Source organism: Malaclemys terrapin, chromosome 7 (assembly GCF_027887155.1).
Source record: "Malaclemys terrapin pileata isolate rMalTer1 chromosome 7, rMalTer1.hap1, whole genome shotgun sequence".
Lineage (NCBI taxonomy): Eukaryota > Metazoa > Chordata > Testudines > Emydidae > Malaclemys > Malaclemys terrapin.
Window position 1 is genome coordinate 68943731 of NC_071511.1, and position 13843 is coordinate 68957573.

At 42.7% G+C, this 13843-nt stretch overlaps 1 protein-coding gene across 1 annotated transcript in view; it reads right to left on the reverse strand.

Moving 5' to 3' along the window:
• ZCCHC24 (zinc finger CCHC-type containing 24) overlaps positions 1-13843 on the reverse strand; it is a 166754-nt gene that overhangs the window by 9470 nt on the left and 143441 nt on the right. The window contains exon 3 of the mRNA XM_054034315.1: positions 12308-12472. Coding sequence (XP_053890290.1) covers positions 12308-12472 — 165 coding nt within the window. The remainder of the gene's footprint in view (positions 1-12307; positions 12473-13843) is intronic.

Below are 13843 nucleotides of genomic sequence, written 5' to 3' on the forward strand. Positions count from 1 at the left end.
TCAAAACGAAAAGGCCATTTGAAACTTTTAGTGCAAGTAGTAACAACCCAGAGTTGAAGGGGTACATTTTATTGCATTCTAAAAGAAGAATAAAATAAGCCAAAGTCTACTATATTCTACTTAGCCCAAGAAAGGATACCTGCAACTTCTTGCTGTGTTCATTCTTCTTTCTGAGCGCTGAGCTGAACATTTTCACTTATTGCCTTTTACAGATAATAATAATAGCAAATGGAATTAATTCTGTGGAGATTGCCAATAGTTTGTTCACCCCTTTCTCTACAGTACATGGTCCAATGCTTTGTCCACTGGGGGCCAGATTCTGAACTGGTGTAAACGTGCATAGTTCTGTTTACTTCAAGGGACTAGCACATGATTAAAATTAATCACAAACTTCAGTACTTAGCTGGATCAAGTATAGCGTTCCCAGCATTCAAAACCTGTGAAAGATTCCCACTGACTTCAGTGGGCTTTGGAACAGGCTATTAATGAGTTCCTTAAAAACAGAGCATTAGAACTGGGATTCCAGCCCTGTGCTCATTCCACTAGGCCGCACAGTGGTTCTGCCAGTCTAGTAACGGAGATATATGTGTATATATATAAAACCAAGATGAATAAGCAATGTAAGGTCTGTTTTCAATTGGGAAAAATGGTCATCTCCCCCTTGTCCCCCCCGCCCCCGCAAATATTTCCTTCATATGTCACCCAAGGAGATGTGTTGGATAATATATGTTTTCCCTGAAGTTTGACCCCCATCTGCAATACAGTCTAAGTTGAGATTCAGGCACTACAAGAGTTAATTTGTATCCCAAGAGGAGAGCTTCTGGAAGCTTTGAAATGCTACAGTTAAAACAGAGCAGCCATTCGGCACAGCTCTGATTGCTTCTACATACTAGCTGTGCTCTGATTAAAGAGAAAAATACAGCAGTTATCATGTTTATTGATATAAGCCAGCTTTTTTTTTTTTTTTTTTTTAACACAAGGCCTCGGGAATCGTTTTTCCTGGAAATAGTGCAAAGGATGTTGAGAATGCCTTGGAGTGCCAAGAGTTTCTTGGACTGCTGTCAGAAACAATACCTCTCCATGGTTTGCGTTCCCCCTGTGATGACTGAGCTCAGCTTTTTTGGCCTGGGAGCCACTTAGATTTCAGAAATGTTATTGTTACCAGCACGTTACGACATACAGGCTGGGGAAAGAAGGGTTATGAACACAGGAAACCAGGTTGCTTGGGGCCAGCTGGAAGGCAGAAAGCAGTGTTAGGGCTGCTATTTTGATGAGGTTAGAGGGCTATATCTCCAGAAACTACACTATGTATAGAGAGGTTGAATAAAAAAAATAAAATGTGTTGCTTCAATATTTAAATGCACTGAAGGGCTTGGCTTTGGTGTGTATCTAAGTTATTTGCTGTAAAAATTAATCTGCCCCATTCCTATTATTCCTTTATCATTAATAATGATAAAACAAATATTTCATAATAAAAAAACAATGTGGAGAGTGCTAGGATGAGCGCAGCATTCCCGCTCCACCCTTTTTACACCATGTGAAAGGTCCAGAGTGGCGTAAAGAGGCCCTAAAAGCCCCATGTCCAGCTGTAGCAGAATTCCCCTAGCACAGGCATGGTGCAGGACAGCTATAAGGCTGCCTCCTGAGGTTCTGGGAGGTGTACCGGGGGGACAAGGGGTTGGTGGCAGGAGGGATGTATTGAGGGATGCAGGCTGCAGAGACTCAGAGCTAGCTGCTGTAACACAGACAGGCCCACAGGGCTATCTAAGGGCATGTCTACAGTACAAGTGCTACAGCGATGCAGCTATAGTGCTGTAATATAGACACAACAGAAATGGAAGGAGTTTTTCTGTCCTTGGAGTAAATCCACCCACTTGAGAGATGGTAGCTAGGTCAGTGGAAGAATTCTTCCATCCATCTAGGTCCATCTACAGTGCGGTTAGCTCAACCTAACTACATTGCACACGGCATGACATTTTTTGCAGCCTTGAGTGATATGTTGCTAGGTCAACCTAGGTTTTAGGTGTAGATCAGGCCTAAGTTATGTCAAGAGCCTCTTCAGCACCCCAAGATCTGGAGGGCACAAAGGTGGCTTAAAGACACCACAGCCCCCTCCCCTGGGCTGCAAGCTCTGTGATGCACCTCTTAGAGGCCCATCAGGGAATCTCACTTATGTTTCTTTGGTCACAAGTGCTGGTCACTGGAAAAATAAGAAACTGAGAAGTAGTGATGGTAAAACAAAACAAAAAAACAGCTGTCAAAAAATGTCCATTGGGAAAATGGCTTTTCAGTTTATGAATGCTTTCATGGAAAAAATATCAATTTTTCACTGAAATTTTTCAAGTTTTTATTGAAAAACTGAAACTGTTTTAAACTGAAAAAATTGGGTTTTGGTGTTTTGTTTTTTCAATAAAAACCCATTTTTGTAATTGACAAAAATTGAAAAAAAATCTAGTTTTTCACATAAAGTTTTCTTTGTGTGTGGGGTGAGAGGGGGGAAAGAAAATTCTGACCACCTCTACTGAGAAGGCGTTGGGCTGCAGTGACTATGCTGTGCCTGCATGGAATAAAGCTGAAATGATTCTATATTTAAACAGCAAGGCCTGCTTCCCAAATTAACTTTTAATTGAAGCCTTTTGCTAAGCCACATTCAGCATTTTTCTGATTATAATCCCCACCCCAGTAAATAAATAATTAACCAAAACACCAAAAAAACAAATGAAACCTTATGAGTTGTTAGAAAAATAAGGCGAGTCTGCATGAGCAATGGAAGTAAGACCAGGGACACCACTGTCCATCACTGCCTGTCTACAAGTGGTAATTTACAGTTGCAGATGTGTGTACTGTAATGGATCTAAGCTCACTGCGCTATGTCTCAAAGGTACGGTACAGAGTTCATATTCTGGCTTTGATCATCCCTTTTGAGATTCACAGCCCTCTGTTTGTGGATCTTTCCCTTCCTGTGTGAAAAGAGAGGGCCTCCCTCTCACCCCCTACCTGTGGAGGCTTCTCAATGCGTCCCTAAGTCTGTGTTTGCGGGAGGGTTGGAGACCGCACATGCAGGGGAAAGGAAAAGCTGGTCCAGAAGAATGAAATATATTTAGGAGAGAGAATTCAGCTTCTCTCCAACAGAGCTGTACCACCAAGGAGATGGGGTTGACAGGAGCATTAAGGTGCAGAGCCAGTGTGGAGACAAAATGTCTCCTGCAGATACAGAGAGATTCTTCCTGCCTGGGGGCATGCTTCAAGGTCATTCCCATGGGATGGTGTGAGGGAATCTCCACATGGGGGTCCTCATGGATGTTCACTTTCCCCCTCACAGATTGTACCATGGACTGGAATGACCTGCCCTGTTTTTAGAGATGTATTTTTAAGTAGGGTTATCATACGTCCGGTTTTTCCTGGACACGTCCGGCTTTTCGGCAATCAAACCCCCGTCCGGGGGGAATTGCCAAAAATCCGAACATGTCTGGGAAAATGCCGGCCGGGCACTTCCCCTCCCGCGGCTGCTCTGCTCCTCCCCTGACTCTTCGGCTCTGTTTAAGAGCCGAGCTGCCCGAGCGCTATGGGCTTCAGGCAGCCCCCTTGCCTCCGGACCCCAGCTGCCGGCGGGCACTTCCCCTCCCGGGCTCCGGCAGCACAGGGTCTGGAGGCACAGGGGCTGCCTGAAGCCGGTAGCGCTCGGGCAGCTCGGCTCTTAAACAGAGCCGAAGAGTCAGGGGAGGAGCAGAGCCTCCGGCTCTGTTTAAGAGCCGAGCGCTACGGGCTTTAGGCAGCCCCCAGGCCTCCGGACCCTGCGCCGCCGGAGCCCGGGAGGGGAAGTGCCCGGCCAGGGGCACAGGGTCCGGAGGCATAGGGGCTGCCCGAAGCCCAAGCACTACCGGCTTCACGGTTTGCCGGGCAGCCTCCAGACCCTGCGTCCCCAGCTGGGCGCTTCCCCTGCCGGGCTCCAGCTGCGCTGGGGAAGCGCCGGCCGGGGGCGCAGGGTCTGGGGGCTGCCCGGCAAACCGTGAAGCCGGTAGCGCTCGGGCAGCCCTTTTCGCGTGGCTGGGAGTGGGAGGGAGGAGGGGGCGGGGTTGGGGCAGGGAAAGGGCGGAGTTGGGGCAGGGCTGGGGTGGGTAATGGGCGGGGCCAGGGACCCGTGGAGGGTCCTCTTTTTTAATTTGTTAAATATGGTAACCCTATTTTAAGCCTAAATTTACCTTGTTTGGAAGGGAGAACAAGCTGATATGCGGAGGAGAGCTATGAAATAATAAGAGCACAGAGAGAGAAGGCCAGCCAGGCCCTGGCTCATAATAGAAATAGAAAGTGGAACTTAATGAAATTCAAATGCAAGTGAACAAACAGCATGTAATTAACCCATGAGATTAATTGTTTCAAGGTCTTAATGAGGTAAATAGATTTGCATGGTTTAAATAAAGGATTAGACATGTATGAATTAAAATAGACTCTACAATTACACAGATAGGATAACAGTTACAATGGTTTGTGATCCTCAAGTGGTCAGAAATTTCCCCCATGACACTGGTATATCATTATAGGTTTGTTCTTGCTTTTCTCTGAAGGATCCAGCATTAGCCATTGTCAGATCATTGGCCTGTTCAAAGACAGCAGTTCCTATGTGAACTTTAAATGTAATTAATAATCTTATCCAAAGTATACACAATGTGTCTGTAGTGTCAGTCTACATTTTGCCTATCTGGTACATCTCCATCAGTCTTGTTATGCAGTAATGAATTTAGCCCTGAGAATGAAAGTACGAAGTGTTGTACTAAAGCAGGGGTAGACAAACTTTTTGGGCTGAGGGCCACATCTGGGTAGGGAAATTGTATGCAGGGCCGGGGCAGGGGGTTGGGGTGTGGGAGGGGGTGGGGTGTGCAGGAAGGGGCTCGGGGCAAGGGATTTGGGCAGAGGAGGGGTGCGGGGTGTATGAAGGGGCTGAGGGCAGGGGGTTGGGGTGCAGGAGGGGTGCAGAGTGCAAGAGGGGACTCAGGGCAGGGGTGCAGGAGTGGTGCGGACTGTGGGAGGAGGCTCAGAGCAGGGGTTTGGGGTGCAGGAGGGTGCAGTGTATGAGGGGGCTTAGGGCAGGGAGTTGGGGGGAGGGGTGCAGGAGGGGTTTGGGCTCTGGAGTGGCAGTGGTGCGCACTGGGGCCAGGGCAGGGGCGGAGGGCTCCGCATACACTGCCCTTGCCGGGCCTCCAGGTATCTCCCCCGAAGCTCCCATTGGCCGTGGTTCCCTGTTCCTGGCCAATGGGAGCTGTGGGGGGCAGTGCCTGGAGGCAAGGGCCCGGGGGCCGCAGGGATGTTGGGCCAGCTGCTGCTGAGAGCGGCGCGGGGCCCGCGGCGCCACAGGGGGCAATCCCGCAGGCCAGATCCAAAGCCCTGATGGGCCGGATCCGGCCCACAGGCCATAGTTTGCCCATCCCTGTGCTAAAGCCAAAAGAAAATAAGAATGATCAATCATATCAGAAGTTTAAGTAATATTAATAAGTAGGGCAGTTTGTATATAGCTGACATAATTCTGCATTTCTACTAACAGATAAAAAAATGTTCCCCTTGTTTAATTATGCACTCCCATTAGAGTGACACATTTTTAATGGTACAAGTAGATCTGGAATAATAGTCTTATTTTCAGTGGACTGCACCATTACGTTAGTAGAAGTAAGCTCTTTGAGACTATTGTATGTTTGTACAGTGCCTAGCAAATGGAGCCCAATTTAGTTGTGGCCTTTAGGAAGTACCACAATAAAAATGTTAAACAATAACAAAAGACTGCTGTGTGCAAAACTGAACTGGCATTTTGTGAGGCAGAGCTGATGCAGCCTGTTAATTTGGAGTGATATATACACACACTGTGCTCTCTCAGGGTTACTTTAATTGTTGTTCTTGTTCCTTGCTGAAATAAGATATTCAGATTGGAAATATCTGGTTACTCTTTGGGCTTGGCTACCCTTGCAAGTTAGAGCACATTAAAGCAGCCACGGGCGCCCTAGCTCACTACTCGTCCACACTGGCATGTTCAGAAAAATAATGCCATTTGATGGTACTTTTTTTCGGCTTTCATTGATGGTCCACAGGTATTTCATGGCAGCAGCACAGGAAGGAGGAGTGGAGGACCAGCAGTGAAACAATTGAGGAATGAAAATCGTAAGACATGGGGAGCTTCACACAAAGCAAAAAGAAACCATCAAATGAAGCTACATCAGCCTGTGACAAGCTTTGAGACTACCTAGATCCAACCAAACTGTGTGTGATAATTCATCATAATTTATTATTTGGGGAGCATCGGCAACACCTTCCACTATACAAATTCTTCCATCCCTTCTTTTACAGAGCTTGAATGCCTTATTTGTACACAGTGCTGTAAAAACATTGAGAAGACTTATCCTGTCCCAAGAGATTCAAATCTAATTTGGATGGATAGGGTGTGTGGAATAACAGTGCAAGACTGAATGGAGACCTTCTCTGTGGGCAGCTGGCATTGGAACTCAATGGGTTGTAAGAAGCAAAGAGCAGGTGGCCAGCCCATGGAATTGTGGCTGTTCCAAGCAGAAAGGACCTAATGCTGAAACGTGTGCATGGGAGAAGACGAAAAGAGACTGCAGAGCATATGAAACAAGCAGAGGCACTGGAGGGGATGGAAGAAGAGAAATGTAGGTGGGAACAGTCGTGACAAGCTTGGAAGTTGAAAACAACTAGTTTGTATTTGACACTAGAAAAGAGATAGAAAATAAGACAAAACTTCATAATGCCACTATATAAATCCAGGGTACATCCACACCTTGAATTCTGCGTGCAGTTCATTTGTATTGGAAAAGATAAAGAAAAAGGCAACAAAATGAACAACTTCCATATGAGGAGAGATTAAAAAGACTAGAACTGCTCATCTTAGAAAAGAGATAACAAAGAGGAGATATAATGGGGGTCTATAAAATCATGAATGGTGTGGAGAAAGTGTATAAGGAAGTATTATTTACCCCTTCACATAACACGAGAATTAGGGGTGACCCGATGAAAAGATTAGGCATCAGGTTTAAAACAAACAAAAGAAAGTGCTTCTTCATACAATGCATAGTCAACCTTTGGAACTTGTTGCCAGGGGATGTTGTGAAGGCCAAAACTATAACTGAGTTAAAAAAAAGAGCTAAATAAGTTTATGATAGGTCCATCAATGGCTGTTCACCAAGATGGTCAGGGATGTAACCCTTAAATCTCTGACTAGCAGAAGCTGGTATACTGGACAACAAGGGATGGATCACTTGAAAATGCCCTGTTCTTTTCATTCCCTCTGAAGCATCTGGCAGCAGCCACTGTCAGAAGACAGGACACTGTCTGACCCAATATGGCATTCTTCTGTTCTAATTAATGGAAGTTAGGAGTGATTTTGTGTAACTATTTTCAGGCCAAGTCCTCAGCTGGTGTACATTGATTAATGGGACTATGTTAATATGGCTATATCACCAGTTGAGGATATGGCCCTTTGTGCTTTTACTTATGTTCATGTCAAGATGCCCTTTTCCTTTGTAGGTCACAATCAAGCATTTATCAAGTGGTAGTGATAGGAATGAGCAGGGGGTTAGGATACTAAACCCAACCATACTGCAGATAAGAAGCATTGAACAGATACTGAGATTCTTGCATCATCAACAATTTTGTCAACATCAACCATTTATTATCAAAGAAGACAAATACTGACTGAAGCAAAGCACTGGCCATTCTTTTTCCTTTATGGGCCAGTACCTCTGGATGTTGACTGCAAACAGCTGGCGCTATTAAGCCTTGCTGCATACCTTCTTCTCAAAAAAGGGAATTCTGAGTGATAGGGATATATCCCTCTAATGACATTTTGAAGCATGGTGACTTTTCAGTGAAAGAACAGAGTATAGTAAATTTGGTTCTTCTACTTGCATAAACTAGCATTTGCACAGCACACTTGGAATACAGGACCTACCCCAGTAATACCACAAAGTATTTGGACTAGAACGGAATGAAATTTTTTGACTGAAACATTTTCCAGCAAAAAATACAGATTCAGTGACACTGAAACATTTCACGAATTTGTATTAATCTTAGTGAATTGTTTCAGTCAAAACGTCCCTTCCCCCCAAAAAAATCCTCCAAAAAAAGAAACATTTTGTTCTGACATTTTCCAGAAGAAACATTTTTGATTTTAGCATTCAAATTTATTTTTGATTTTGAAATTTCCTTTCAATGTATTTTTTAAAAATTTTAAATGTAATAACGTGCTTTAAATTAAAATGAAACATTTGATTTTGGGTGGAACAAAATGTTTTGTTTGACCTGAAATGATATTTTTTGCCCTTTTGATTAGCTGAAACTTTAGATAAAAATCATTTTTGGTTTGACCCAAATGATTTTTTTGAAATTGCCAGTGAACTGAAAAATCCATTATCCACCCAGCTCTAATTTCACAAGAGAATTTCCCAAGTAGTACAGCCCAGTAGTCTGTGTCTTATAGCGTACGTCTATACTGCCGTGTCAGCTGACTTGGGCTAGGGCTGCGGGGCTATAAAATTGCAGTGTAGGCGCTCGGGCTCGGGAACCCTCCCCACGATTGGGGTCTCAGAACCCAGGCTCCAGTCCAAGCCCAAATGCCTACATTGCAATTTTATAGCCCCACAATCGCGAGCCTGAGTTAGCTGACACAGGGTCAGCTGTGGGTGTTTTACTGCAGTGTAGACCTACCCATAATGGCCAATATTAAATGATTCAGAGCACGGTACAAATCCCTTATATTAGTCTGATCCTACACTGTTGAAGTCAATAGGAATTTTCTCACTGACTTCAATGAGCACAGGTTCAGGCCCACTGAACCTAATTGCACCATGGGAGGAGGAACAGATTTCATCCTCACTCTATCTGCTTATGTCTTGAAGCATGAAGACTGAAAGCACTTGTAAATTTTATACTAGCTACTGAAACTGCAGATCACTTTAATCCCTTCACAATTTTATTAAGATGATGAGCCCTCTATCAGAATGGCATAGCAAAGATCAAACAATGACAGCTGTGATTACAGGTCCATATGCTTCTGCATGAGGGGAGGCTTCTTCAACTGCCATCAAATATGGTGATTTATAAATCTCATGCTATTTTAAAAACCAAGAACTGGACCAGGAAGGAAGAAAAGGACAAAAAGGCTGGCTTCAGGGTCTGGTGTTCTATGTATCCCATGTAATCCACAGATCTTAATGCACTTAGGCTTAAATTAATTAATATTGGCAAACAACACTTTTAGGAGGTAAGCAGTATATCCCTGTTACAGATCAGGAAACTGAGGCACAAGAAAGTTTTAGTTGCTTGCCCAAAGTCATGCAGTAGATTGGTGTCTGAGCCAACAATGAAATTCCAAAATGCTAGCTCCCAGTCCAGTTTTTTGAACCAGCAGGCCAAACTTAAGATGGGTTTAATAATGTGAAACTATTTATAATAGTGGTATTTTAGTGTGTGTGTATGCACGCAATTAAATAATAAAAAGCAACTGAATAGTACTACATTCATAAAAACATTTTAGTGTCTGTATTTCATGGCCCATTCAGTATCTACTTGTATGGAACTGTGTTAAAATTCTTAGGGCTGAGGTTTCAACAGCCCAGAGCCAGTCACAAGTGTATTCACAGTTGCCTCACAGACTGACCATTTGCAAACCGCTTATTTGTATGTTCAAACACAGTAATTGCGTGTGCAAATAGAATGCACATTTAGATCGCAGCCTTGGAATATGGGATTTAAAAAAAATCAGGTCCTAAGCATTTAGATTTACTAATTTTTTAATAAAAAATAAAATAAAAGTCAACTGATTGTTTATGAACCTCTTGAAAACTATTGGATTATTTGGATCAGAGGATTAGTACCTGTATATACGATGTCCAGAAAGTATTAAGTACCATAGTTAAGGACCCACTACACAGCTACAAATCCCTATTACACTTCCTGATGTGTAGTCTGCCACATATCCTTGATGCCCCTTTGGCAACTGACTACTCTAAGTCATGTATGGGGGTGATAGTATTTGGCTCAATCAAGGAAGCATGTTGAATTTATGAAGTCCATGTAAGCTGTCTTTTGCTGCTTGCTTTGTGTTTAAAACACTTACATAGGAGTCATTTATAACCTCTTGTTAGAAACCAGAGTTCTCCCTATTTTTGTTTAAATGATTCTGTGGCTCAACTTGGATTTGAAAATCCAATTAGATGCCTAGATGCATCTTTAGATGCCTAAATACCATTAAAAATCTGGCCCAAGGAGACTGTGCCTGTGTAACTGGGCCTGAGTCTCTTCCATGACATCAAAGGGTGCTAACTGCAGAGCATCTAAGCTTATTTTTATTGGATCAGTTTTCCTTTCTACCTATTGCATATATCATATGTCTGGACAATTCTTCTATGGATGGACAGCTGGTAATTTGATTTGCTCTTCAAATTTGTTCTACCTGTTTTATAGAAATGCCTTTTCTCCTCCTTACTAGATAGTTTCACATTCTGCTTAAACCTTATACAGCTCTTCGTCTCACAGAGTGCTCTATTCCTTGTTTAGACTCGGCCAAGATGAATCACATCTGCAGCAAACCACCTCCCGTGGAATGTGTTAATCCCATTTTTCCATTTACAAAAATGTTCTCCAAAATTATAAAAACTCCATCACATTTTTCCTTGAGGTATCTTGCATTTACTCCAAATTGGCTATTTTAAAATAAGAAACTGTGGTGTTGCATCTCTGTAAACTTGCTCTCATAAGTATTTCATGTCTAATTATATTGAAATAACTAGATCTTGATCAGCATCAACTGTGCTTTTCATACTTGACTCACTTCCAAGAATGAGGCCAGGAGTAGCCTTGGATTCTGTCTGTCTGCATAAGGAAACAATTCTGCAATAAAACTAGCAATGCGTTTTTTACATAGTCAGTATCCTATTTGATATCAGAGTAATCAAAATCTCCCAATATCAATGTTTTGGGCTCATGAGGAAATGATTTTACATGTAAGAGACCTTTGTGAACTGATTTCTCTAATGTTGGAGGTACAATATAGAATTTCCAGTCTCCCCTGACCAACTTAAGTGTTCGTTTCTACTGGGTCAAGCAAATTTAGTTTCTAAGTCCAGCGAGTGGTTTTCCTACATATGCAAGTTTCATCAGAAAATATTCATAGCATTTCTTTCTGCAGCTTTGATATAATCTCACTGCCACTTCAGCTCCATTTTCTCAATCCTTCTCTAAATTAGATCTGTGTTCAATCACATCACACTTGAAAATTGTAATTCTCTGCCAGCAGACTGACTGTGTTGCATACTCCTAGCATTCGTACAGGATGGACGTGTAGTGTGATGAGTGGAAGTGAAGGAGAGTAACATTTCAGGAGGTTTTCATGGGATGCTATTTTGATAGGATGCTGGGGGTTCAGGAATACAAGTTGGGACCAGGCTGCTATCGCTGTCTCTATAATCTCAGCATATTTACTAAAGCTTTCTTTCCTACAACTCTGCTTGCTTGCTGCATCACTTATTAATAACAAAACAAGACACCTTTTTCTTTACACCTAAGCTGTCTTGCTTTACTGTGTCACTGTGTTAACCCCGAGGTATAGCACGTTGGGCTCATCTCTGTGTTTGTTTCCATCACTAATCTTAAAACATTGTCCAGATGAATTGACATGGAAATGAGAATGTCGTGTTCCTTAACGATGATGTAAATCAGGAATAACTTCACTGGTGTCAGTGAATTTAAACTGTAATAAAATTGGCATAAGAGACAGGAGAATCACTAATACTAGGAGGCCTGTTATTGTTAAACCTTATGCTTTACCATAGCATCCAAAGGTTCCTCTCAGGGTTGGGACTCCATTGTGCTGGTTGCTGTACAGAGACAGACTGTTTCTGATCTGGAGAAGTTTTCCAATGAAGAGAAGGGTACCCAAATTTTGAAACCCTGAGACAATGATAGGCAAGCTGGTCAAGACAGTGAGCAAAGGATGTCAGACTAGATGATCTGGTGGCCGGATGATCTCTAGCCTTAAACGCTATTAGACAGTATCTTGTTTGCATATAACTTGGCATAAAACCCACAATAATATTTGCTTACACTTGTGCTGCAAATCCTTTCCTAGATGAATAGAAATCGCTTGTTTGTGTTCACTAGGAACAAAAACCTGCAGCTGATCAGGCTTGTCCATACACTGTTACCCCAAGTTACATTTTGGGTCCATCATGATTTAAAAGTCAGGTCAGAATTCTCCTGATTCCATGCCTATATCTCCAGTGTCCATGCTGCCCAGCAGCTACCCTACCTGTTTGTGAGGATAAACGTTGATGTGACACTTGATACATTCTTGTCCCATGTTAGCCCAGGAGTTTCCACTCATCCATTTTCTCTTGCACTTGGGGCACTTGTATTCACCAAAGCAGCGTTTCTTGCCCTGGTACGGGGTCAGACCCTCTCCTTTTGGACGAGCCTAAATTACAAAAAGGAAAAATAAGTAGTAATGATGGGAGAACAAATCAATAGAAAAGAACATTTAACCAGGAACTTCATATAAGTTGGACCCAGTTCCCCCAACCCCCACAAATGGTTAGTCATACACAAAACTTCAATTTCACCAGTTCTGAGGGAGCTAAATAGAGATGAAGGGGTCACCAGATAGCTCCAAAATGAGGTTAAAAGGACATTTAGAATTCTGTATTCAGCATCTTCTGCAGTTACTGCTCTGATATCAATATCTATCCCATTACAGCAGGATAGTGTCCGATGATACTCCATCAACTTTTCAATCCAATCTTCAGTTTTCTCTTAGGAAACACAGTAAATCAAACCAAACCACGCTTATGACTCTTCTGTACGGTGCATCCTCCATGTTATGATAATAATAATGCTTTGTAGATCTTCAGCATCTTGCATCCACAGATACCAGAACATTTCCAAAACAATTGAGAGAGAGAGGATTGCTTCCATTTTATAGACAGGTAAACTGAGGCACAAAAGCTAAGTGAATCCCCAAGTTCATGTAATGAGACTGTGGCAAAGCTGGAGTTCCACAAATCTGAACTCCCTGATTGCTACTATTAACTGCTAATCCGCATTATTTAGCCAAAGTATGTCATATATCTTGAGCACTTACACAGTACCCATCACAGAAGTTTCAAAAATGGGTGCCTAAACTTAGGCTCCTAACTTTGGCACCTAAATAAACTGCCTTATTTTTTTCAAAAACATTTGGTACCCAGCAGCTCTCGCGGATGGTGCCCTAAATGGGCTTCAATCCTCAGAGGGCTGTTGGGCCTCCATTCCTATTTAACTCATGACCTCTCTTCTGACCCTAAGAACAAGGGTGTCAATTATTACACTGAAATGCATAATTTATCTGTGAGGAACTGGATTGGGATTTATTTCATACTAGCCACCAAATTGTCAGCAGTGGTAATCTGAACTCGCTACAAGCCATAGATGGGATTCGGTTAGGTGACCTAGCAGTGAAAGGCTCCATATCCCATTATTAAACTCTGGTCCATTCTCCATTGCTGTATTTATTTGCTAGCTGTAGTTAGGAAAGTTTTAATTTTGTTTGATAGTCTGTTTTTGTTTGTAAATCTGCCTTACGGTGCCCCTAAAAGAAACCCTTTAGGTAATTAATTAGCTCTCACAATAAATCGCTAAATTGGTTAGGTTTTGTTCAATGGCAGATCACTCTAAATAATATAATTAGTGGCTTAAAGCATCGTAGGGGGATTCGCTGATAACTATTAATACGTTAGGTCACAAATTATATTATTTCCCTTGATTACCCTCCTGAGTATATTTCCTTCATTTCATGACTCACGAGGAAGGG